Here is a 26,275-nt window from a genome sequence, read left to right on the forward strand (position 1 = left end):
TCGAAGCGAGATTATGACAGTGTAATCGCGATAACGGAGGCGAGCAACGCAAAATGAGAATAAATTCTGGGGTTTTACGCCGCCTACCCGTCAACCGAGGTTTCTCGAGTGGCCATCCACGAAACAGTAGCGCGCAAAAACGCTCGTGTTCGATGCATAGGGTGCACGCTAAAGAACCTGGCGTGGTAAAAACTAGTCCGGGGACCCCCGCTACTGTGTTCCTCGTAATCGGATCGCGCTTTTGGCATGTAGAACCGCAGCATTTTACAATTTCTTCAAATGCACTATATATGAGGCCACCAAGCACGAAGATTTACACGAATTGGTGTGACGTATACCCACGTTTCACGTGATGCCTGAACCACCTCGGTGCTACTTACCTCCTGCGATTATTTGCTCGAAACTCTACGACTCCAAACGCTCGACCATCTTGTTTCAACGTAGGCGGTAATACGATCTCTTTAACGACCGAACGGAGTTCACAATGCATTAGCCCTAGCCTATTGAGCCTCGCCAGAGAAACTGCGGCGGGTGTAGCTGGCGCGTTATCGGTCGCTTATCTCCTCGAGCTGCTCACGACCGTCAGATTATGCGAGCGCTGCTTTTGCAGCTCGTCTTTATCATACGTGTGAGCGGCGTCAGGAGATTAGAATGAATTATCTAAGTGCTGCGAAAGCCTCGCACACCTTGCTGAACTAAATGGGATCTTGCAGAAATTTCCTGATTTTTACGGCAACGGCTGCGTGCTGGGAGTTGCATCCGCGTGCATACTTTAAGTATTCTGATCGATAGAATTAGAACACAGAACCCTCAGCAGCTCTAGGAAAGAGTAAGTGAGATGCTGGTATCAGAAGGAGTTTCGGTTACAGGATGCAGGCGCGATATGTTGCAACCTGTTGCGGCCGCGTTTAGCAATATCTTTGTTACTTTGCTCACTGCGTTCTCTTTTAGTTATGCTGTTGCTTATTCTAGCACAATACGATGTCATAGTGAAGAAAGCGCTCATGACGATATACGATTGTATTAGTTGCTTTAATGGAGATTGCGTTCTTTTAGGAGAACAGGCGGCCGCACTCTGCCTTTGCACTGATCACTTCGTAACCTGACAACTGCGTAAAAAGTGTAGCCTCCGGCACTTGGCCGTGGCTTGCACGTTAGTATGCCCGGCCGCTGAAGCGTTCGAGGCCGCCAAACGGATGGCTTGATAATGCGCAAACACATACTCAAAGACAATAGGAATTTCCTCTTAACAGCGCATGAGCAAGTGTGCAATCTGCGGCCACGTTTCCGCGAGATTAGGCAAGAGCAAGGACAGGACGCACCGGGAACTATCGGAGGCATTCCATTACGAAAGTGAGGAGGCACCGGCTCTGTTAGAAGTCCTTCGGTGCCACTTGCAGAAAGCGAACTCCTGCCTACTTTTTTTTCTTTAGCAAATATGGCGGCATGTGCTTAGGAGTAGGAGGAGACGGGGAGGGGGAGGGGCGATGCCTGCACCTGCAATATTTCATTTCTGCGTAGTTGCAGTATTTACGAGGCTCAAGCCAAAAAAATGCCGTAGTTCAAACTTGTCAGTATAGCGCCACGTACTGTTTTATTTTATGCTGCTCTAGATGCAGGTCCTTGGAATCTGATACCAACCATACACACGAAAGTCCCTTTAAATATGTAATCCTCCACGCGTAGATCACTGATGCGTCGTCTATAGCAGGACAGTGCGACGACGCCTGGAGAATCCGTATAATTGTTATGGCAAAAAATAAATCATGTGGTGATTTAGCTGTAATGGAGAAGAGAAAGGCGCGAGCATTAGGTCGCATCTCTTTGAGGTTCCAGATCCATGATTTAAACTGTGTTCACTGCATTGCAAAGTGTTGTTCAGGAGCACACTCGACACACGTCCCGCCTCTTCGAGGAGCGAATGGCAATCGACGGGGCTCCGAAGCAGGAACGACTGTCAGTTTCACTATAGCCCTCGCCCACTCATTCCAATAGAGAAGGTATGGCGGGTGTAGCAGGCAGGTTATCGGCCGCCTATCTGCTCGCGCAACAGTGCACGCCCCTCGAATTCCCCGAGTGCTGCGCTTGCATTTCGTCTTTATCATACGTGTGAGCGGCGCCAGAAGATAAGAATGGGTAATCTAAACGCAGCGAAAGCCTCGCAGGTCTTCCCGAACTAAATGGTACCTTGTATAAGTTTACTGGTTTTCCCGGTAAGTACTCCCTGCTGCGATTTGTATAGGAGTGGATAATTACGTTCTAGCACTCTGGAATAGTACACTGAATCGCCTCGCTAAACCTTTCTTCGTCCTGTGGAATTGACAGCATTAAACTAAACTTCTAAACTTCTAAAACAGAGTAAATATTACTCATCTTTGTTTCACGGTATCATGGTATCCTTCCTTTTGATTGGAAGATTGGGAAGATGGTTACTGTCCGTAAATCAGGCAACAAACATTCTCCATTAAATTATCGACCCATTTCGCTAACAAGTATATCTTGCAAACTGATGGAGCACGTATTGTAAAGTCATATCCTTAACTTTTTGAAATCAAACTCTTCCTTTACGTCATCACAGCATGGCTTCAGGCGTTCGTTGTTTTGTGAAACTCAATTATTTCTTTTCACTCACCGCTTGCACTCTATACTAGACAAAAATTCCAGAATCGACTTCGCCTTTCTAGACTTCTCGAAGGCTTTTCAGAAGGTTGCTCACGTGCTATTTATGCAGAAACTTTCCTCTTTAAACGTTGACCATAATGCACTTACTTGACTTGAATACTTCCTAATCAATCGCCGACAATATGTTTCTATCAACGGTCATGATTCACCCCTAATTGACGTAGCATCAGGAGTTCCACAGGGCTCTGTTTTAGGTCCATTACTTTTTTTTTAATATACACAAACGACTACCCCGATTGTGTGTCATCTTCAGTTCACCTATACGCCGATGACTGTGTACAATATCATGAGATTAGTGATGATAAGCACCAGAAAATTCTACAGACTGATCTAAATAGCGTCGTCTCATGTTGTAAAAACTGGCTCATGGAACTAAACCCAAAGAATTGCAAGCTAAAGACTGTTACAAGACGCGACGTGTGTAAGCCTGCCTATATGCTTAGCCACGTCCAGCTGGAACAAGTTTCATCCTACCGTTATTTAGGTGTAACTATGTCATCCGACTTATCCTGGAAATGTTACATCGACTTCATAATCAATAACGCAAATCATATGTTAAGCTACTTGTGGCGAAACTTTAGCGAATCCCTTTCAACAATGAAACTACTATTGTATAAAACACTAGTTCGATCTAAGTTGCAATACGCTGCTGCTATTCGGGGCCCATACAATGCTACTCTTGTTAATTCGCTCGAAATAGTTCAGAATAATTCCACTCGTTTCATTCACTCAACCTACGATCGTACTTCTAGCATAACTTTTATGAAAATCAAGTTGTGTCTACCATCTTTATCGCTGCGCAGGAAGGCTTTTCGTTTATGCCTATTTCATGAAGTACTTCATCATCATATCCTTAGCAGTGAGCTCATTCTAGCACCTACTTGTCTGTCATCTCGAGTTGATCACCGTCATAAAGTAACCGGCACTTTTTGCCACACAACCAGGTTTTCATACTCGTTTACTCCACATACAACGAACGACTGGAACCACCTTCCTGATCATATCATGTCAGTTGAAGACAGCGCACGTTTCCGCCGAACCTTGTTTGCTTTCTTTAAACTGTGACCATGCTTGTGGCCACATGTGTTGTATTTGTTCAAACGCTGTCGCGCCATATTTTCTTTTTGTACACTTCAGATGTCGCTAGGTTTAAATAATTTGAATGTCATAGTACTCTTGTTATTTGATTTCTTAATGATCACGTCCACTGCACATGTAGCTTGCGTTATGTAAACTCCTAGTAATGGTTGTTATTGCTTTTCGCATGTACCCCACTACCCTCTACAATGCCTTGGCGCTTGAGGGTATGTCAGGTAAATAAATAAATAAATAAATAAATAAATAAATAAATAAATAAATAAATAAATAAATATTCTCATTGAGAGATCTAGAACACATAATTTTGGGATCTCTCGGAAAATGTTAATGAGATGCAATCTCACGGGGGTTTCCGTTAAAGGACGCTGGCGCACTTGCAATCTGTTGCAGCCGCGTTGTTCGCTTCTTATTATCAATATATATATATATATATATATATATATATATATATATATATATATATATATATATATATATATATATATATAAATGTCATGAAATAAAACACCGACAGCGTATGCCTTTTATGATAATTCTTCTCAGCCTGATATATTGAAAGTTCGAAACAATATGAGAAACCTGAAAATAATGTAATCTTTTTGGCGCGGCTCTTCATAACCTCCGGGATGGGCCCACGCAAGAGGTCGAATTTCTACCAGAGAGCTCGCCTTCGTGCATAGCGTTCGCCGCTAGCGTTTCCCGGTAAACATTACGGTTACATAAGCTGCAGTTGCCGGGAACTGTGGGAAGCGGTCACGGATCTTTGAATGCTATTGCGTTCCGCTTTTAAAGGTGAAACATAAGCGTCCTCCAAATTTTTTAACTAATTGGCGAACATTCACCAATTAATTTCTTAATTACTTTACGGCAACTACTGCGATTTACGAATCATAGCTCGTGCGTTTGCAAATAGTATTTTATTTATTCACTTTGCAATACTGCAAGCATGATAGGCCCAAGCAGGAGTGGAATGTCAAACGAACATTGTACAAATGCGGTTTTACAAAACAGACTTCACAAAATAGAGTTGACAAATAGTTCGCACGTGTAAAAAATAAACTGCAACAAAAAAGAACTATAAAGCAACAAAATCTGTTCCAGTGCTTTTAGAAAATCAGTCGCTTACAAAATGAACTTAGGAAGAACGTTACAGTCAGTAATTATCTGCGGAAAAAGCAAACACATTGTGTTTAAATGCATTGGTTTTAGGAAATATCAGTTTAAGTGAAGCATCATGAGTGTGTCCAGTGTTTCGGGTATTGAAGTGTGGAACACATGAAGGCAGGGGCATGTCAAATTTACCTTTCTTTATATTGTACAAGAACAATATGCGAGCGCATGTTCGGTGCATTTGCAATATGAAAATATAATTTTCATACATAAGATTAGAAGGAAAGTCACACCTTTTGCATTTACCACAAAAAGTTACAGTCACTTTAGAATTTAAAAATATGCTTCCGCCCGTTTAACTAAAGAAGAGGGAGGACCAGTTCATTCTAGCATATGCGGTAGTTTCCCATGCGACACCTTGTAGAATGCTTTGGTAAAGTCTATAAATTATGCATCTATTTGCCCTGAGTGATCCAATGTCAGTAAAAATACATGTGCGGCGTTAAATAGCTGAATCATGGTAGATCTTCCCTTGGTAAAGCCATGTTGAAATGAAGGCAAAGCTTTATGGTTAGGCAAGAAAGACCTTATATAACTAGCTATAACGTGTTCAATAAGTATTGAACAAATCAAAGTAATCGACACGCGCCTATAATTGTTATTTTCAGCTTGTCATCTTTCTTAAGAATCGGCGCAACGGGCGCTGTCTTCCAACTTCAGGAAGGTCACTGGTATTTCAAGAATTCTGGAAAAATATTAGCCAAGTATTCTGCAATCTGTGCTGCAAAGCATTTCAAGAACGCACTAGAGATATCATCTGTACGCACGCATTTTTTTCTCGTTTGATTTACGTAGCATAAACAGCACCCCCCCCCCCCCCTCTTGTTATCACTGGTATATCTGACATGAGAATTTCCTTCTGTGTGCCATAGCTGTCATTAGGGGAAATCACTGTGAAAGAACATATTAAATGTATGAGCTATATCAGCTGCACTAGTTATAAGCTGATAATTTATTGCAATTTTTTTTCACAGATTCCTTTGTCTGTCCGAGACAACGTCAAAGATTTGACGGATCCGTTCGCAGAAAAATCAGGAAGCGAGAAATTGAAATAGCGAAGCTTGGCATGTTGTAGTCTTGTTGCCCAATCATTTTTCGATCCCGTGAAATGTTTCATGAACATTATATGCTACTTTCTCATCCGTCTTGGTTTACGTTTAATGTGAATAATGTCTCGGATAAGCCATGGGTTATTGCAGTTTTTTGCAAACTTTCACATAGGTGCAAAGCTTTCAATACAGAAAAACACTACTTTCTTTAAACGAGTCACGGGTATACTTAGAATGAACATTGGTAAAAAGTCTTCTCTCTAAATAATTAATATTTCAGATGTCATCACTTCGTTTAATGTTTCTACAACTGCCCAAATTAAGCCCAATGCATTTTGCACTCCTGAATACGACCCGAAGAAAAATCAATTTATTGTCTGAAATACGGGGATCTCAAGCAATAATGTCATTATCCATTTGAAAGTTTTTTTTTTTTTCAGGATGACATCCCTTTCAATACATTCTTTCGCTGAGCGTCAAGCAAAATACGTGGGCGTTCCATGTGCTTTAGCGCTTCTATGCATAAAAGAGCGTTTTGTTAAAGAACCGAGCAGAGAGAGAGAGAGAGAGAGAAACGTTTATTAAACGAAACAGTGTCCCGAGCGAGGCCGGGTATCACCCTAAGGTGGGAGGGCTCCTTAGTCCAGGAACCCTCTGGCTTCGACTGCCCTCTTGGCCCTGGCGACGAGTTGTCGCTGGTCTTCCAGGTCCCCGAGGGTTAGCTTGGCCTCCCACGTTTCGAATAGGTCGTTTGCTTCTATTGCTCGTTTTGCGTGTGTTTCTGCTTGCATTTCGCTGCCTTCCTGCCACAGAACCGAGCAGAACAGTGCATATTTGTGGCGAGTTCTATGGCGCATATCTTCAAACTAGTGTCATTCTGGAAATTAATTCTAAGTGAATACACCTCACATGCTCACCCTCTACAATTCGTAAATTGCAGTATGTGTCGTAAGGTTACTAGTTAAGAACTGCATTAATGAATTAGTGTTAATTAGTCGAATATTTGTTTTGATTTCTCGTGCAAGTAGTGTCTGCCTCTCTGAGAATTGAAGCTCGCTCAAGGATTACAATTCTGTTATTTGTAGCAGGCGATTTTTTTTAGTTCCGCAAAACTCAAGAAGTTATCACCCCGTATAAGAGAAACGGGCAACGTTGGCCGCTGCTCTTAACGTCGCCAGCGCCCACTTCTTGAAGAGAAAGCAGTGAGGAAACGCTCTGACCGGTCGAACGCCGACGCCATCAGGGTGACAGGACGAAACGAATGGAGGAGATTCAAAGGTGTTTGAATAGTCGCGGCATTGTCGGAAACGTGGCGCGTATGGACGCACATTGTTGGGGACGTTCGGAGTAAGGAGGCGACAGTGACTCGCCACGTGTCCAGCACGGCCTCAATAATACCAAATCGGACGATTGTCTACCGTGCGCCAATGGTCTTGAGGTCGTGCATACTGCACCAGTGGCCGGACTGGAGGGGATACGGGCGGGCGCAAAGGTGGGCGGAGGGGACCGTAGGTCTGTGGTGCAGGCCTCGTAGCGACTTCGGCGTAGATCAGGGGAGCGGCAGTCGGAGCCTGCTGGAGAGAAGGCGAAATGTAGTCGGCTACCTGCTCCTTGATGACAAATTCGATAGCGGGCACCAACGGAGAACTCGACTGGCAGTGTGTAAGTGGAACCGGAGAAAGCTGACGAGCCACCTCTTCGCGGATGAACTCCTTGATCTGTAGCAGCAGCGAAGTGTCCTGAGGAGAAGATTGGCGGGTGGCTATGCGTTCTTTGCCCAGTTCGTCGAAGCTTTGACAGACACTGACGAGTTCAGAGAGTGTCGCCGGATTTTTCGCCAACAGCATCTGGAGGGCGTCGTCTTCAATGCCTTTTAATGTATGGCGGATCTTCTCGGCATCAGCTATTGTGACGTCAACGCGGTTACAGAGGTCGACAACATCTTCGACATAACTGGTAAATGTCTCCCCGTACTGTTGCACACGACCACGCAAGCGTTGCTCGGCGCGAAGGTTGCGAATGGCGGGTTACGCGAATACTTCCGTCACGTTAGTTTTGAAGGCCGTCCACGTCGTGAGATCACGTTCATCGTTGCGGTGCCACACGCTGGGGACACCGCTCAAATAAAACGACACGTAATTAAGTTTTCTGGTGCCGTCCCAGGGGTTTTGGTTGCTCACCCGGTAGTAGTCAGCGAGCCAGTCTTCTACGTCATGGTCTTCGGTAGCGCTGAAGATGGGTGGGTCGCGTTGACGTAACGGGCCGGGGCAAACCACGGTAGTCCCCGGGGCGGCGGGTCGTGGCTGTGGTGGTCCTTCTTCCAGCATAATGAAAACGGGCTGCAGTGCCCAGTTGCGAAGTTCCAGAATTCCTGTTTTACCCAGCACCTCCACCAATCGTAAAGGTGGTTTATTCGGGTCGTAGAGCAGCAGCGACAAACGCAGCCACAGACAGTAGGGCGTAGCCAGAAAGCAAACTGGAAACGAGCCACGCGAGGGAAACGGGCCTTTTCAGCCAGCGGATTTTCTTCGTCACATAGTATAATAATTATAGTACCCTATATAGCATTCTCTATAATATTACGCGAAAAATATCATTAAGCCCGTTAAGTTGGTACTCTTGGTGGTACAGATTCATCCGTCCTTCTTACATATTTATTGTCTCTCCTAATCTATATTTGTTTCTCACGCAAATAAAATGGCAATTTATGACAGCGGTCAGGAAAAGTGCAAGTACTTTTTTGCTGACGTCTCGCCATTTTCTCCTCTTCTTTTTTTTTTTTCAGGAGCATCGTCGTGGGATCCCTCTGCAAGTCGTCCGTTCCATAGTTACAACATGCAGCGAAAAACGGCACCGAAAATAGATTTCACAACAGAAGGATATTGCCCCGAAGACTGGGTAGCTTTCGGTGAGCGAACCTGAATTACTCGACATGACAATGGCTCTACAACGCACGACCAAGGCAACATAGAAAACATATATTTTTTTTATTCGCCTTTGTCGTTTGCTCTTTTACGTTTCTTACCAGCGGGTTAACTTGTGGACTTTGATGGATGGCTGACTCTTCGTTGTCCTATTTTGATAAACCATTATCATTTATTTATTCATTTATTTGTTACGATGTTAGTTAGTTGTGAATGAATTTTTGACAAAGCATGACATTACGGGGTACTGATGACGCTGAACTTAGAACCCTCGAGAAAGCTTGCCTTCACTTCCAGTGCAATGATAGCAGAGACCACAAACGGCTGTATTCACATTAACATTACCTGCAAGACATGATACATAGGCTTCCTTACCCTACGCTATCGCACGCGATAAGGTGACTAGAAAAAAAAGAAATATAGGCCACCCAGCCTCACGCTAAACTTTTGAACAATAGGTAACTGCATTGCATGTGTGAAGCTAATACTAAGCCAGAGAAACAGAAAAGAAATCAAGGAAATGTTATTTTGATTTCTTTTTCAATATCCGCAAAAATGAGCCTCTTCTGAGTTCAACTTATGGAGAGAGATTTTGAAGAAAATTGTAATTTGCAATTTTATATAAGGGATCATTGTTCGATCTTGTATGTTTTAATTGAATTACTGATTGTCAAAGTATATATATGTTTGCGGCCTTAATGTAGAAAGAGAAAAAACCACCTTGACTGGCCCTATGATTCGGGAACGCCATCCTAGACAATTCTTTTTTCTTTCCAATATAAAAGCTTTGTTCAATAAATACTCGTGTAATATGGTAAGGTACGTTCGTAAATTGACACGGCATGAAGGAGGAGGAGGAGGAATAAACTTTATTTGTGCACAGCAGATTTGAGACCTAGGCCTCTACCTAAATGACGGCCTCGAGCCCTTGGGCCCTGGCGGCATCTTCGGCCTGCTGGATTGCCTTGCGTTGGTCTTCCGGTGCACAGCTGAGCAACGCGGTCTCCCACTGCTCTCTGGTTTTAATTATTTTATTATGTATGGGTGTACGAGGACAAGCCCATACCATGTGTTGTAGGTCCGCCCTTTCTTCACAGAATCTACATCTATCCGTGTAAAGGTCCGGGTAGTAGCGGTGGTAGGCCACCGGGTTCGGATATGTATCTGTTTGTAAGAGGCGCCATGCCGTCGCTTGCCGTCTATTTAACGAGGAGTGTGCCGGGGGGAAATGGGCCCTTCCCAATTTATAGTGTTTGGTGATCTCGTTAAAGCTGGTCATCCGGTCTCTCCCCGTTCCCAGTATTTGTTGCGTGTCACCTGCTCGGCCTGTCAGTTCTCGAGCCAGGTTGTGCGCTATTTCGTTCCCGGGAAGGGAGCAGTGTGCGGGTGCCCATATAATGTGAATGTCGCGATCTTCACGAAAGTTGTTTAAAATTCTGAGTGCTTCCGGCGAGATTCTTCCTTTTGCATAGTTCTTGACTGCTGTCTTGCAGTCGCTTACTACGATGTTGGCTTCCGTGGAGGCTATTGCCAGTGCTAAGGCAGCTTCCTCCGCCACCTCTGCCTTCCATGTTTTCACCGTCCCACTAACTCTGCAGTCACCCTCTAGACTCGTAGCAACTATCGACATACTCTGTCCATTTGCGTACTCCGCCGCGTCCACATAGACCACGTCCCTGGCATCACGGAATCTTTTGTGGAGAGCTCTCGCTCGTGCGTTTCTTCGATCTTGGTGAAACTCCGGGTGCATGTTTCTGGGGAGTGGGGGTATTGATAGATGTTCCCTTATTTTCCTTGGGATGTCTCTCCGCACTCCGTGCTGTGCTTCGTAGGTTATTCCGATGTCATCTAAGATGTGTCTCCCCGTCAAACTCTGCGTAAGCCTTTCATACTGCGCTACTCTCTGTGCCTCAATAAGTTCGTCTAATGTATTGTGCACGCCGAGCGCCAAGAATTTCTCGTTTGACGTATTTGCCGGAAGTCCCAAGGCTTGCTTATAGGCCCTTCTAATAATGCAGTCTATCTTGGCTTTCTCCGCAGCGTAGAGCTTGAGGTAAGGAACCACATATACAATACGACTGATTACGAATGTTTCTATTAATCGGATGAGATTGTACTCTTTCATGCCATAGTGCCTGTTGGATATCCGCTTTATTAGTCTGATTGTTTGTTGAACACTATTGTCAAGTAGTCTAATGGTTTCTCCGTTATGGCCGTTTTCGGATATGCGGAGTCCCAGTATTCTCAGGCTCTCCACTATCGGTATTGTGGTGCCTTCTACTGTGACCACAATGCCCGGCCTTTCCCTAATGCTTTTTCGACCGCGGCATGTGGGCCTATAGAGCAGAAGTTCTGATTTTTGTGAGGAGCATCTCAGTCCCTTGTCTTTGATGTAGTCTTCTACCGTGTTTACTGCGGTTTGAAGGATCTCTTCCACATGCCCATCGCTTCCACCCGCCACCCAAAGGGTGATGTCGTCCGCGTAGAGGCTGTGTCCAAGTCCTTCTATCTTTTCGAGTCTCGCAGGAAGACCAATCATTGCCACGTTGAATAGAAAGGGAGATAGGACGGAACCCTGCGGGGTACCCCTATTACCTAGCTTGAGTGCGTCCGATTTGGATTCTCCAATTGAAATCTTTGCGGTACGATCTGTCAAGAAGTCTTTGATGTACGCGTATGTTTTACGTCCTACATCCAGTTTTTGGAGATGTTGTAGTATGGCCTTGTGCGTGACGGTGTCAAAGGCCTTAGTTAGATCGAGACCTAGTATGGCCTTAGTGTCTAGACTTTTCTCACCCGCATCTATGATCTGATGTTTTAGTTTGAGCATAATATCCTGCGTCGATAACTTTGGTCGAAATCCAACCATGGTATGTGGGTAAAGTCCTCCATCATCCATGTATCTCGTGAGACGTGTGAGAACCACATGTTCCATGAGTTTACCGACGCAGGATGTCAGGGATATGGGCCTTAAGTTCGTCAGTTGTGGTTTCTTTCCAGTCTTTGGTATAAAAATAATTTGGGCTGATTTCCATTGACTTGGAATGCTGCCTTGCTCCCAGCAGTTATTCATGTAGTCCGTGAGAGCTCGGATGGATACATCGTCGAGGTTTCTAAGTGTTTTGTTACTTATCCCATCAGGTCCTGGTGCAGATTTCGAGTTGAGCCTGGTCAGTTCATATCTCACTTCTGCCTCCATAATAGGGGTATCAAGATCTGGATTCTCGTTACCTAGGTAATCCGGAAGTACTTCTCTATCCGCATCTCCAACGTACATCTTTTGGAGCTCTCAGAAGAGCTCTTCTTCTGTGCCGTTGTAGCTGTGTATAACCTTCTGTAGATTGTGTCTTTGTATGGTTTTTGTACTTCCGGGGTCCAAGAGGCATCGGAGAATGTTCCAGGTCTTGGACATTCCTATCTGCCTTTCCATCAAGTCGCACGTGGCTTCCCACTTCTGTTGGGTTAACCTATTTGCATATATCTCGATTTCTTTGTTTAATTCCACAATTCTCTTCCTTAATTTCCGATTATGTTTTTGCTTTTTCCATCTTTTCAGCATGCTACCTTTCGCTTCCCACATGTGCAATAATCTGCTATCCATCTCCTCTATACCTGCCTCCTCCGGAACAGTTTTGGTAGCTCGTTTAATGTTTTCTTGCAGTTTCTCTGCCCATTTCTCTATGTCCGTTATAGTGTCTTCCGCATCATCTTGTCGGATTTTGCGGAAAGAGTCCCATTCTACTAGCTTCAGTTCTCTCCCCCTCTTTTTCCTTGGGCCTGCTTGTACCGTTGTGACGACGATGTAGTGGTCACTACCAAAGCTTTCCTGCATGTTTGTCCATTGAGAAATTGCTACATTCTTCGTAAATGTGAGATCTGGTGTCGTGTCGTTGGTTACGCTGTTTCCTATTCTGGTTGGTGCCTGAGGGTCAGTTATGAGCGTTAGGCCTTCGTGCTGAGCGTCTGCCCACAGGCTTCGGCCCTTAATGTTCTCTATGCTGTATCCCCAAGCCGCGTGTGGCGCGTTAAAATCGCCGACCACGACTAGTGCCTGCTTGTGCGCTACGCTCAACACTTTTCGGAAGAGTGGGCCGAATTTGGGCTTGTGCCGGGGTGGACTATATATGTTCAGAATAAATAGACTTCCCTCTTCTTTACGGGAGGGGATTATTTCAATCAGGACGTGGTCTATGCCGCGCACACCGGTATCGTGCTCGACAGCCGAGAGGTTTCTGTGTATGAGCGTCGTGACGGTTGCCTTCTCGCCGGAAGCACTGTACGATTTATACCCCGATAATTTTGCGATCCCCCCGGTATCCTGCAGGGCGATGACATCTGGCGCCTCCTTACTTGTTATGAACTGCTGCAGGTTTCCTCGCTTGCGACGATACCCGCGGCAGTTCCATTGCCAAATCGCGTATTGGTTACGCGGCGCCATGTTGATTTATCTGTTCTTCCCCGGTGGCCTTGCTATTTTCTACCGCATTCGGCCTGCTATACGGCTTGCTTTTAACCGGTCCTGCGCCTGCTGGCCTAATATCCTTTGGTGTGCTTTCTAGTGCCGCTACTCTATTCTCTAATCCATCGAATCGTTGTTTAATCTCTACATACATGTTTGTGATTTGTTGCTGTAACCCATCGAACATTCCTTTAAAAGTTCCCATAACCTCGCTGATTGCAAAGACGCTCTTTTCTTCAGCCGTTTCTTGCGCCCTCCTTTTGTGTGGTGGTGCTTCTCCGTTCGCTTGCGTGGGAACGGGCGTTGGAGCCCGACTCCGCGTCGACGTCGTACTGGCGGAGGGTGCGTTGCCATTCTTTTCTTGCTGAAGCTTCGCGTTTTCTGCCCTAAGCTGCTTGATCTCATCTTTAAGCATTGCATTCTCTCGGGTAATTTGTTCTAACATGCTTCTAATCTGTGTCATTTCCTGTTCTAGGGCGGACCCTTTAACTTTAGGCGATTGAGTAGCAGTGCCGGAGACCGCGCTTGCCCAGCTCACCTGTGCTTTGCTCCCGTCTCCCCCTCGATTAGTTCTCGAACCGGACCTCGACCTTGATCTCGTCCACGATCTGGTCCTGGACCTGGACCTGGAGCGTTGGCGACCGGCTTCCCCTGGCAGTCTCGGGAAGGAACCGGAGCGGTGTCTTCCATAGTTTTTCCTGCTTGTTTCTTCTCTGTCGGTTGAGGGCTGCTTGGTCGCTACAGTCTTATGATTATTATTGTTGCTCCCTCTGTTTTCATTGTAGTTTTGGTAGTAGTACTCTTCCTCTTCGGCCTCTTTTTCCCTCCTCCGTCGCTCCCAGCGGCGTCTCCTGACCAGGTACGGTATCTTGTATCTTGCTTGGCACTTCTTGTCTCCCGTGAGGTGGTCTTTGCCGCACAGTTGGCACTCCGCGTTGCAGTTGTGATCCTGCTGTGAATTCTTGCACCCACACCCCCGGCAAATCTTGTCTTCAGGGTTGGGGCACACGTCAGCCCTGTGCCCTGTTCTTCCGCATCCATAGCATATGGCGATGTGTTTTTATACAAGGAGCATTGGATAAGCATCGCTCCATACCTCACATATCTTGGGACGTGAAAACCTTCAAATAAAACGATCACGTTGTCAGTGTTACCCATTCTCTTGGCGTGCAAGACTCCAGGATTGCGTGGCGTGACCAGACTGGTCACTATGTCCTCCGGACTCTCCTCCTGAGATATTCCTCTGATGAGACCCTTGGATGTATTATCAGGAGCTGCTCTGTAAGCACTTGCTTCAAATTCTTGTTCTCCAAGGCGTAGCTTATTGATAGCCCCATATTTCCTGGCTCGGTCCTCGGAAGGCGTGCTGAGCACCGCTATATTTTGTTTGCTGTTTATGCATATGCTGTCTTCCTCCGCTGTCTCTCGGCCGACACCGGCAGCGTTGCGCAGACAGTATTAAATGCGATCCAGCTTGTAGTCTGATACCTTAAGTCCGCCACGAGGACGCACGATAACCCTGTAGTCTTCTTTTGGCAGGTTAGGCAGCCTACTTGCTTTGATGATTTGTCGCACCTTGCGTTCGTTCTTCCATTTGTTTCTATTTTTTGCTTCCCCGACGAAGGTTCTTTCCTGCTGCTCGTGTCCCGCCAATCCGGCACCACCGCTGCATCGCTTCTTTGTGCCTCTTCTAACTTCGCACCAACCTGATTCTTTTCCGAACTCCTCCGGTTGCATTTCTTCGCCTCCCACGCTCACGACTTCCATTAGGGAGCAGCGCCTGGGTATCTCCGTCGGTAGGCCGAGCTCTCTCAGCCACCGCTGCGGCGGAGCCGTTCGAGGTGTCGAGGCGTTCTAGTTAGGTGTAGATCTACCGCCACGCGCAGCGAGAGGAAGGACCGATTGACGGCCGAAAAACGGGCCCACCTGGTAGAGAATGGTGTCCTTGGACTCCTTGGCACCTGTTCTTTTGAAGCTCAATGGATTCCTCCACAAAATGCGATTTTCCGCCGAGAATCATAAGGAAATGCGGAGCTGACGCGATGTGCATCCGCACTCCACGGCTTCTTCTTTTTCTTCCCAGGCATGAAGGAATCATTTTAATTTTTACTTCATGACATCAGAGCTTTGTTAGTTGTCAAACCGACGCCATACATCAAATTGGAGATCGCCTTCGTCCTGCAGTGGGCATAAATGATGATGATGATGATGATGATGATGATGATTATGACAATGGTAGTGATGATGCTGATTATGATGATGAGGATGATAATATCCTAGGATCTCCAAGTGGTTTTACGACAAGAAATTCCAGGTATGAGGCCTACCCAGTTCTCCTACGTCCAAACTATTTAATCACACCTCATTTTTCAGGCATCCACGAACAAATCATTTTTTTTATGAAGTGCTCCCTCTCTTTTTATCCTAAATGTAAAACTTGTAGCCATAGCTCTCGGTTCGCACATGATGTCGACATAAGTTTATCGGTGTTCCAGGGGCAATAGTCCGATCAACCGTCTGTAGGTGCACACGGAGCACTTGGTCAAAAGGCTTCCGCGTAATGTGCCGAATGAATGTGTAAATGCAGGAAAAGCACTGATGTTGATGCCCGCAAAGGGCAAGTATGTATAAGTAGAAAAAAAGTGTGATCCATCTGACTAGTAGCGCGGTGCTACCAGATGTGGCTTTTTCAGAGAAGCATGTTTCACAGTTGAAGAAAAACTTTATACGATCGAGTCCGGGACGCGTGGTGTTCCGAGGGGATCGCTGAGCCATCTGAACTAACCGGGAGCCTTTTTTTTCATTCATTTATTGCATGCGAAGGGTGCAGCGGTGGCGTAGAGGTAGAACACCCGCCTCGCGTGCAAGAGGTCCGTGGTTCGAATCCCGGTGCCGGCAATTTTCCACCGGATTAAAAAAAAAATCCGCGTGTTGATAAAATTGCACAAACAGGCCTGGAGTGTGGCCTGATCCCGGTGACCAGAACCGGTAACGCACTCCCTCACCAGAGCAGGATTGGCCACCCTGGTGCAGTACTTGGCCACAACCTCCTATGAACACAACAATCAAACCCCGGCCCTCAGTCCCCAGCAGCTGCGAAGCAACTGACCACGGCGGCGGTCAGACCTGCGACGCTGCAGAGGGTGCTAAGAATCACTGGCTCCGGACAGGCCGCCATTGGAATATGAACCTGGCGACGTTTAATGCTAGAACATTATCTAGTGAGGCGAGTCTAGCAGTGCTATTGGAGGAATTAGAAGGCAGTAAATGGGATATAATAGGGCTCAGTGAAGTTAGGAGGCCAAAACAAGCATATACAGTGCTAAATAGCGGGCACTTCCTTTGCTACCGGGGCTTAGCGGAGAGAAGAGAACTAGGAGTCGGATTCCTGGTTAATAAGAATATAGCTGGTAACATACAGGAATTCTATAGCATTAACGAGAGGGTGGCAGGTCTTGTTGTGAAACTTAATAAGAGATTGTACAGGTCTACGCCCCTACATCAAGTCATGATGACCAGGAAGTCGAAAGCTTCTATGAAGACGTCGAATCGGCACTGGGTAGAGTGAAAACTAAATACACTATACTAATGGGCGACTTTAATGCCAAGGTAGGCAAGAAGCAGGCTGGAGACAAGGCAGTGGGGGAATATGGCATAGGCACTAGGAATAGCAGGGGAGAGTTATTAGTAGTGTTTGCGGAACAGAATAATATGAGGATAATGAATACCTTCTTCCGCAAGCGGGATAGCCGAAAGTGGACGTGGAGGAGCCCGAATGGCGAGACTAGAAATGAAATAGACTTCATACTCTGCGCTAACCCTGGCATCATACAAGATGTGGACGTGCTCGGCAAGGTGCGCTGCAGTGACCACAGGATGGTAAGAACTCGAATTAGCTTAGACCTGAGGAGGGAACGGAAGAAACTGGTATATAAGAAGCCGATCAATGAGTTAGCAGTAAGAGGGAAAATAGAGGAATTCCAGATCAAGCTACAGAACAGGTATTCAGCTTTAACTCAGGAAGAGGACCTTAGTGTTGAAGCAATGAACGGCAATCTTGTGGACATCATTAAGGAGTGTGCAATGGAAGTCGGTGGTAACTCCGTTAGGCAGGATACCAGCAAACTATCGCAGGAGACGAAAGATCTGATCAAGAAACGCCAATGTATGAAAGCATCTAACCCTACAGCTAGAATAGAACTGGCAGAACTTTCGAAGTTAATCAACAAGCGTAAGACAGCTGACATAAGGAAGGATAGAATTGAACATGCTCTCAGGAACGGAGGAAGCCTAAAAACAGTGAAGAAGAAACTAGGAATTGGCAAGAATCAGATGTATGCGTTACGAGACGAAGCCGGCAATATCATTACTAATATGGATGAGATAGTTGAAGTGGCTGAGGAGTTCTATAGAGATTTATACAGTACCAGTGGCACCCACGACGATAATGGAAGAGAAAATAGTCTAGAGGAATTCGAAATCCCGAAGGTAACGCCGGAAGAAGTAAAGAAAGCCTTAGGAGATATGCAAAGGGGGAAGGCAGCTGGGGAGGATCAGGTAACAGCAGACTTGTTGAAGGATGGTGGACAGATTGTTCTAGAGAAGCTGGCCACCCTGTATACGCAATGCCTCATGACCTCGAGCGTACCGGAATCTTGGAAGAACGCTAACATAATCCTAATCCATAAGAAAGGGGACGCCAAAGATTTGAAAAATTATAGACCGATCAGCTTACTGTCCGTTGCCTACAAAGTATTTACTAAGGTAATTGCAAATAGAATCAGGAACACCTTAGACTTCTGTCAACCAAAGGACCAGGCAGGATTCCGTAAAGGCTACTCAACAATAGACCATATTCACACTATCAATCAAGTGATAGAGAAATGTGCAGAATATAACCAACCCTTTTATATAGCTTTCATTGATTACGAGAAAGCGTTTGATTCAGTCGAAACCTCAGCAGTCATGGAGGCATTACGGAATCAGGGTGTAGATGAGCCATATGTAAAAATATTGGAAGATATCTATAGCGGCTCCACAGCCACCGTAGTCCTCCATAAAGCAAGCAACAAAATCCCAATAAAGAAAGGCGTCAGGCAGGGAGATACGATATCTCCAATGCTATTCACAGCGTGTTTACAGGAGGTATTCAGAGAACTGGATTGGGAAGAATTGGGGATAAAAGTTGATGGAGAATACCTTAGTAACTTGCGATTCGCTGATGATATTGCCTTGTTTAGTAACTCAGGGGACCAATTGCAATGCATGCTCACTGACCTGGAGAGGCAAAGCAGACGAGTGGGTCTAAAAATTAATCTGCAGAAAACTAAAGTAATGCTTAACAGTCTCGGGAGAGAACAGCAATTTAAAATAGGCAGCGAGACACTGGAAGTCGTAAGGGAATACATCTACTTAGGACAGCTATTGACGGCGGATCCGGATCATGAGTCGGAAATAATCAGAAGAATAAGAATGGGCTGGGGTGCGTTTGGCAGGCATTCCCATATCATGAACAGCAGGTTGCCATTATCCCTCAAGAGAAAAGTATATAATAGCTGTGTCTTACCAGTACTCACTTACGGGGCAGAAACCTGGAGGCTTACGAAAAGGGTACTACTCAAATTAAGGACGACACAACGAGCTATGGAAAGAAGAATGATAGGTGTAACGTTAAGGGATAAGAAAAGAGCAGATTGGGTGAGGGAACAAACGCGAGTTAATGACATCTTAGTTGAAATCAAGAAAAAGAAATGGGCATGGGCAGGACATGTAATGAGGAGGGAAGATAACCGATGGTCATTAAGGGTTACGGACTGGATCCCAAGGGAAGGGAAGCGTAGCAGGGGGCGGCAGAAAGTGAGGTGGGCGGATGAGATTAAGAAGTTTGCAGGGACGGCATGGCCACAATTAGTACATGACCGGGGTTGTTGGAGAAATATGGGAGAGGCCTTTGCCCTGCAGTGGGCGTAACCAGGCTGATGATGATGATGATGATGATGATTGCATGCGAGGAAAACAGACGTTAATGTCATCAGAGAGAGAGAAGGGAGGAAGAAAACGCAGGGAGGTTAACTAGATTTTGTGTAGTTTGCTACCGTACACATGGGGAGTAGGACTGACAGAAAGAGAGAGAGAAAGGAACCGAGTCTTGATCGCCCTTTCATATGCATTATGCCAGACGCACCAGCGTATGGAAAGTCTGGCACTTACGTCGGCCGCCTTCGTGTACCGTAGAAAAGCTCGAATGGTTTTCTGGGCTGTTGAGTCGTGAGCCCAGGCTTCCAAGATCTTTGCTTCCGTAAATGGCCTACCATCCAGCCTATTCAAGGTACGCTGGAGAATCGGGCGTTGTTTACCAAAGCGAGAGCAGTGGCACACAAGGTGATCGATGATATCTTCCCAATTGCACTTATCGCGCATGGATGAGCCCGCCATTCCAATTCGATAGTTGCAGAAGTTAGTGGAGACTACTCTTACCCATAGTTGGACACAGAAGTGTAGCGTCACGTCGTGAAAGGTTTTTTGGAAACTGCAGTCTCAGTAACGGGTCGAGGCTGTACAATCAACGGTTAGAGTTATGCGGGGTGCGCCAGCAACTCAAAGTGATGGTACATGCGAAATTGTGAAGCTTTCTTGCAGCATCTACTCTCTATAAAGGAATAAGGAGTGTCGGTGCTCCATCCTAGGCACGTCGGGCAGCGTCATCGGCGAAGTGATTACCGACGATACCCCAACGGGCCGACAATCACTGCAATATTATGTCATGTCCGCGTTTATAAACGCAATGGCAAATTGAAACTGAGTAGGGACATCAGTTGGTCTTAATTTCCGCGTCGTAAACTTTGAGCGTTCTGTAGGGCATCGTTCGAGTCGCAAAGTATTGCACATTTATTGTTATCATTATTTCCTTCGAACACATATGCACATATACACAGTTAACAGGAAAGGGAAAGCGACGAGCAGGCCGGCAACTGCCACCGGAAAGGGCACAACGCCTGCCTGTTCTTCTGAAGGGAGGTGCTAGTCGGTTCTTTTCCAACGTATTCCACGGCAACGCGAAGAACGGTGAGCTCAGAACCTGTAGATTTCCTGACATGTGAAGGCTTAATCGTGATGACGACCTATCGAGATGGTGTAACAATTATGCCCGTCGGACTTTCCGAAACTGGAGCGCCTGTCTAAACAGTGATCTGGTTAACGTACGAACTATTCAATATCTCCAATGTGATTTGCTTGAGAGCCGCGGAAGTCAAGCTAGCCTTCGTAATTCCTGGAAGAGCAAGGCATTCAGAACGCTTCTTCAGGCACGACAGAGGAGATCTTGTTCTTGTTGCGAGTGAGTATGTCATTGACAAAGAATGCTCGTTAGCCGATATTGATCTGGAAAACGCTGCATTGCGTATGTTTATGTCATCAACTCACTACAAGCAAAATTGCCGCGCGACTGGCCGCTTGAGGCACTTTGCGTGTATTCGCGGGCATCTTCCACGCTCGGAAAAACTCTTTTGTGCAGCATGTATCGAGTAACAGAAAGATGCATCGGGAGTTGGTCATGCTACTCTACATTTTTATCGCCGATACTTTTCCCCTAATTATAATATTTTAAAATTTGAATAATAAATTAAGTATAGTTATCTGATTAGGCGGAATTAGAAAAATAATCTGAATATCTGCAAGCGACGGCAAACATCATTACCTTGGTTCTGTCCAGCTATGTGGCATTCGCATACGTTTAATGTTTGGCTCAAGGAACTGTGGGACACCCTGTATATAGCGATGCTTTATGAAAAGAAAATATACTGTTGGAAGTCAGCCCTCTGTTCCCTCTTCTGCCCCTCTTGTGTCCTGATGCTGTTGACCAAACTTTAAAGCATGTTTTACCCCCAATCTTACACCCTCCGTATGATATTTTCATCTTGTTGGGACTACACAGGCTTTGGCGAAGTCGGATAAGTGGCCTACATGTTAGTACATGGTGCTCAAGTTATTGAAGGACTATCTAACAAGCAGCTATCAGTAGTTTAGCATAGGTGATAGCGAATCCACTTATGCTAAAATAAAAGAAAAGTTGTCCCGCAGGCGTCAATCCTCGGGCCACTGTTACTTTTATTTTATATTGATGATCTGCGCGATACTCCAGCTGTCTCCCCTGAGCTAACAATGTATGCAAACGTTACAAATGTTTGCCTGAGTGGACCATCTCTACAAGGGCTTGAAGACGACATAAACGACTACTTAATTAAACTGTCACATTGGTTAAGGTTTAATAAGTTGCAAATGAATGTTAACCAAAAATAAATATATGATCTTTGCTCCTATAAGTAAGCCACGCAACTTCACCACAACTGTTATATTTGACTGCAAAATACTGGAGCAAGAGCGAGATAGGGTGAACTTTAATGAGAACCATGCAGTTTAGTCGGCGGGGCCTAGGCCTCCCACGATGGGACGTCGAGGTCTTGCCTCTTCGCCGCTTCGTAGGCCTGCTGGGTCGCCCAGAGTTGGTCGTCGAGATGGGAGTTGCGCAGGGTGGTGTGCCATCTCGACAAGAAGGTCACGGGATTAGGATTTGGGTATTGATGTTTGCACTCCCATAACCTGTGGGGAAGTGTTGCTGATTGAGGTTTACAGACCTTGCACGTGTGTCTTGGGTAGATGTCGGGGTATATGATGTGATAGCGTGTGAGGGAGGGGTATGTATTGTTCTGTAACAGACGAAGGGTGGTTGCGTGTGCTCTGTTTCACTTGCGGTGAGGGTTGGGGAAGCTTTTTCTTTCGAGGTAAAATGACTTCACAAGGTCGTTGTACCTTGTAAGGTGGTCGCTTCCTGCGCGTGCACCTGCACTGTCTCCGGCACGGTTGACTAGTCCTCGTGCTACGTACGGAGTATGTAACCTCGTTGAGGTTGGTGAGGTGCGGGTGGACATCGCCGGCGTCTGCTGGGATCCAGATGAGGGTTATTTGATTTTCAGATGAATGCGGGGCTTGTTGTAAGATACAGAGTCATTGTTCGGAAATGTGTCCCCTGATGTAGTTGTTCACTGCTGCGCGAGAATCGCTCAGTATGGTGTGACAGGCTGGGTCAAGAGTGGCCAGGGCGATGGCCACTTCCTCGGCCGTCTCGGAATTTTGGGTAACGATGCTGGCAGCATGTCGGACCAAGCCGCCTGATGGGGTAACAGCCGCAAAGCGACGTCCATCTTGCTATTCAGCTCCATCGACGAAGGTGACGCCCGCGGTGTTGGCATAAGCTTTGATGAGGGAGGTTTTAGGGGTGTGGTCTAACCCCTTAACCTGGACTAAGCACATAGAAAAGCTCGTAACGTAACTGAGCAAAACTGTCGAGTTTATGCACAAGATTAGCTTCCTCCTTCCTAAATGGCTGGAAACAGAATTATATTACGCGCTGTTCTGCTCCAGGCTAACCTATTGTGTTCTGGTGCGGGGCACAAACACGCAAAGTAATTACAGAAAGTTGTTAGTTGTGCAGAAGCGAATGTTAAGAGCACTTGAACAATACTATGGGCTAATTAGAGATGTAAGTACAGGACTGATCTTTACAAAATATATTGTGCAGAAGGCCAACCAAGCGTACTACTTCAAACGTATGCAATGGACTAAAGGAAATGCGCCGGAGTGTCTTCAAACCGTACCAGAAAATACACATCACTCAACACGTCCCCAAAACAGAAAAAAAGTCAGAACTCAGGACAAACTTCAGTAAACAGAGTGTAAAGTACCGAATACCACCATTGCTATAGCACCTAAACAACTTCAGTAATACCAGCGTTGTTTGTACAAATGATGTTTTCAAATATGCTTTGATAGAACATAATATTGAGTTTGTGTGCGTAGCCTTCTTCTTTTCTTCCTTTTTCCTTTCTTTCTTTCCTCTTGTTATTGTTGTAGTTTGTTGGTTAAGTTTTGTCTGGGTAGTTTGTGTATGCATAGTTTCTGTGTATATATTGTATGAGTTTCTATAGTGTTGTATAGTAAGCTCTATTATTTTTTTCCTTAGTTTCACTTGATTGCTGATTTTGATCCCCATGCGATTATTACATGCTTCTGGTTGTCGACTTGCGTGTCGAACTGCGTTAGGAGTAGAGGCCTTTGTCAGGCTGTCTAGCCTTTAGGTTCTGCTCCCGCTCCTGTAAATGAGCAGGACACATACACTGAAACTGAAACATGTAGAGACTCCTAGGTCTGACTAAAGTACATTTTTTCCCGTGAAACTGTATCATATGTGCGAAGCACGTATGCTATGCAACAGCAACCGTCAGAGTGGCAGGGCTAGAAGATAGCAGAGCAATGCCAAATAAACGGACAAGTCGAAGCGAATGCCAACTTACTCCTTTTGTAGAACAGATTTGTGTATTAAGCATCCCTCTCTGTGCTTCGAGTTCGCGACTATCCCAGCGGCCCTGTGTTGCCTACTAGGGTCATGGTTGGCTCAGATGCTAGAGCAACCACCCCGGAAAGACGTTGGTCCCGTGTTTGTTGTCCATACATGGACGAATGTTTCTTCAAGTGCGAAGCTTTGTTTCCGAAACACCCTTGTAGCTTCGTACTAATAAACGGGTGAATTGCAATACTGCCCTGATTAAAAATGTAAGAGAAATACCCGCCGCGACTGTGAAACAGCGAGAGACTAAGACACGCATGACGTGGTCACCTAACCGATGATTTCGAGATTTAGCGCATACTTTGTTAGTTTCTTCACTAATTGACCACCGCAATCCTTTCATATGCTATTCTAATTTAGTCACCCATGCTTCACATACGGTGACCTTTAGCGTTACGTTCCTTCTCAAGCGTCAGGAACTCGAAACAGTTTTCTTTTCTTTTTTTATTAAACAATATGCCAGATCCCGCTTTTCATCGAGGTTTCTTCTGGAGTACGGTCGTACCCACGATTAAATCATTATTTATTGCCCGCATCTCTTTCTTTCAGGCGACAGTTGCTATTGGTTTGCCAACAAGGAAAGCCGGCTAATGCACTTCCAAGCCATTCGGCACTGCAAGTCGCTCAACGCGAGCGTCGTGACTGTGCCCACGGAAAAAGAACAAAGTGAGCCATCGTTGTTCTGCTATATAGGTCTTAGCGACATCTGCAATGGCGGTAACTTGCGTCAGCAGCAGCAAATCGGTGCAACTCACACTCTCCGTAACACGTATTCTTCATTATACTGTTCTGAATCTAAAGTAAATTTACCGCAATGAAATCTTACAACCTGCCGTCAGACAACTTTTAACTTCAGTTATTCCACGTAGAACCCGGTTCTGCGTAAACTAAAACTTATGTGCGGCCTCGTTCGTATTAATTTTGTCTAATTCTTTGTGCTTTTTGTACTTAGTAGAAAGATTAAGCCAAAGAGCAGGCAAATGAAGTAGGTATTTCAGCCTGAAACTAACGGTAGATTCAGTTGGTCCCGACCGTGCTCAGACTCGGATAGCAAATATGAGGAGCCTGCTCTCGATCGGAGTCAGAGAAAGCGTGCCTCAGCTGAAGATTCAGATGCTCACCGTAGCAATCGGAGGCCAGAATAGCAACACACGTCAGTTCTTCCGCTGTAAACAAACACGGCGCGCAGACGTCGAGCCATCAGCACGCATTCCCCCGCGGCAGACGCCACGGCAACAGCAGAAGCTACAAGAACCACGTGACCGAACAGCCAGATCTCCGTCGCACTCCCAGGTTACAGTGTACTAAATGGCCAGGTCAAAGCGTGCGGGCCTCTCCGAGCTTTCCTAGCTGGAGCTTTGCGTTCTGAAAGAGCCGGCCGAAGCTGTTTCGAGCGCTCGATTTTTCACCAACGAAATATTTCGCGTGCCGCCGCAGTAGTTTGGGATGCGAAAACGAGAAGCCGAATGTACATTAAGTGACAGTCAGTGAATAATTAGCGCACAAGTGACGTACTCTTCTAAGAATAAATTAGCGCCGTTCAGAATTCTCTCTCGTCTTTTCCTCTCGAAACAGAGTTCCTGTTGAGCCATCTTAGCGATGCAACGACCAACCTATGGATTGGTCTCGACCACCTACCAAACAGGACGTGGGCATGGATAGATGGCAACGCTGTTACTTACACCAACTGGATCATCGGCCAGCCTCGTCCCAAAGGCGTAAGCTCTTTATGCGAATCATTTTTTGCTTCAGTCTGTGCACATTACGGGAGGTCGGTAGGTAGGTATAGGCTGGCAGGTCTTTCTTGCCTCGCTGCACTTCGGACCTCTGTAAAAAAGAAATTCCCTCGGTCTTTGAGAACAGCAGCCCAGTGGTCTAACCAACTAAAAAAAAAATAATCTCGAGCGGCAGCGCTCGCTACCCTTTACCAGCAGAGGCGGAGCCAGCGCTTTCCCCGACTTCACCTCAGAAAGAGTGCCGCGCAGGCTGCAGTCCGCTCACAACTTAAGCGCTTTCGTTTCGGAAACGTGAACGCTAGGGTAAGTGGAAAATAAAAGCTCGCTGTTTCTAGCTATTCTATTTGTCTGAGTACTGATATCAAGAACTCTAATGCATGGCATTCAGGTTTCTCCTCCTAAAATTAGTGAAACAAGGATATTCATTCAATATAGGATCTGTACTGCGAAATTAGCCGTCCGAAACATGAATGCGGTAAAAGGAAAGCTCTTCCTTTATTTCACTATTTGCTGATGTATCTTCGTGCCCTGAGTAAGATGGCGCTGACCTGGCTTCGCTTTCTGGATATTATCTCCACTCCAGAACTTTTTTTAAACCTCCTTCCACTTTGCCACGATCGCACGCACACTCTCCTCGTGCCAAAGCCGAGTAGCTCTTAGAGAGATTTGGCGTGGGCGTCACGTGCCACTTTCTCGTCCTCTTTCCTCGCGACAGCTTTTGGCGCTTCGTTGGACTGCACTGCCTCCGGGATTGG

General features: G+C 45.9%; 1 protein-coding gene across 1 annotated transcript in view; it reads left to right on the top strand.

Annotated features, from left to right (window-relative positions):
* Positions 1-26,275, top strand: part of LOC135900132 (macrophage mannose receptor 1-like) — a 117,565-nt gene that overhangs the window by 4,074 nt on the left and 87,216 nt on the right. The window contains exons 2-4 of the mRNA XM_065429569.2: positions 8,785-8,907; positions 24,334-24,450; positions 25,360-25,502. Of these exons, the coding sequence (XP_065285641.2) occupies positions 8,785-8,907; positions 24,334-24,450; positions 25,360-25,502 (383 nt within the window). The remainder of the gene's footprint in view (positions 1-8,784; positions 8,908-24,333; positions 24,451-25,359; positions 25,503-26,275) is intronic.

Source organism: Dermacentor albipictus, chromosome 4 (genome assembly GCF_038994185.2).
Source record: "Dermacentor albipictus isolate Rhodes 1998 colony chromosome 4, USDA_Dalb.pri_finalv2, whole genome shotgun sequence".
In the NCBI taxonomy this organism is placed as follows: domain Eukaryota; kingdom Metazoa; phylum Arthropoda; class Arachnida; order Ixodida; family Ixodidae; genus Dermacentor; species Dermacentor albipictus.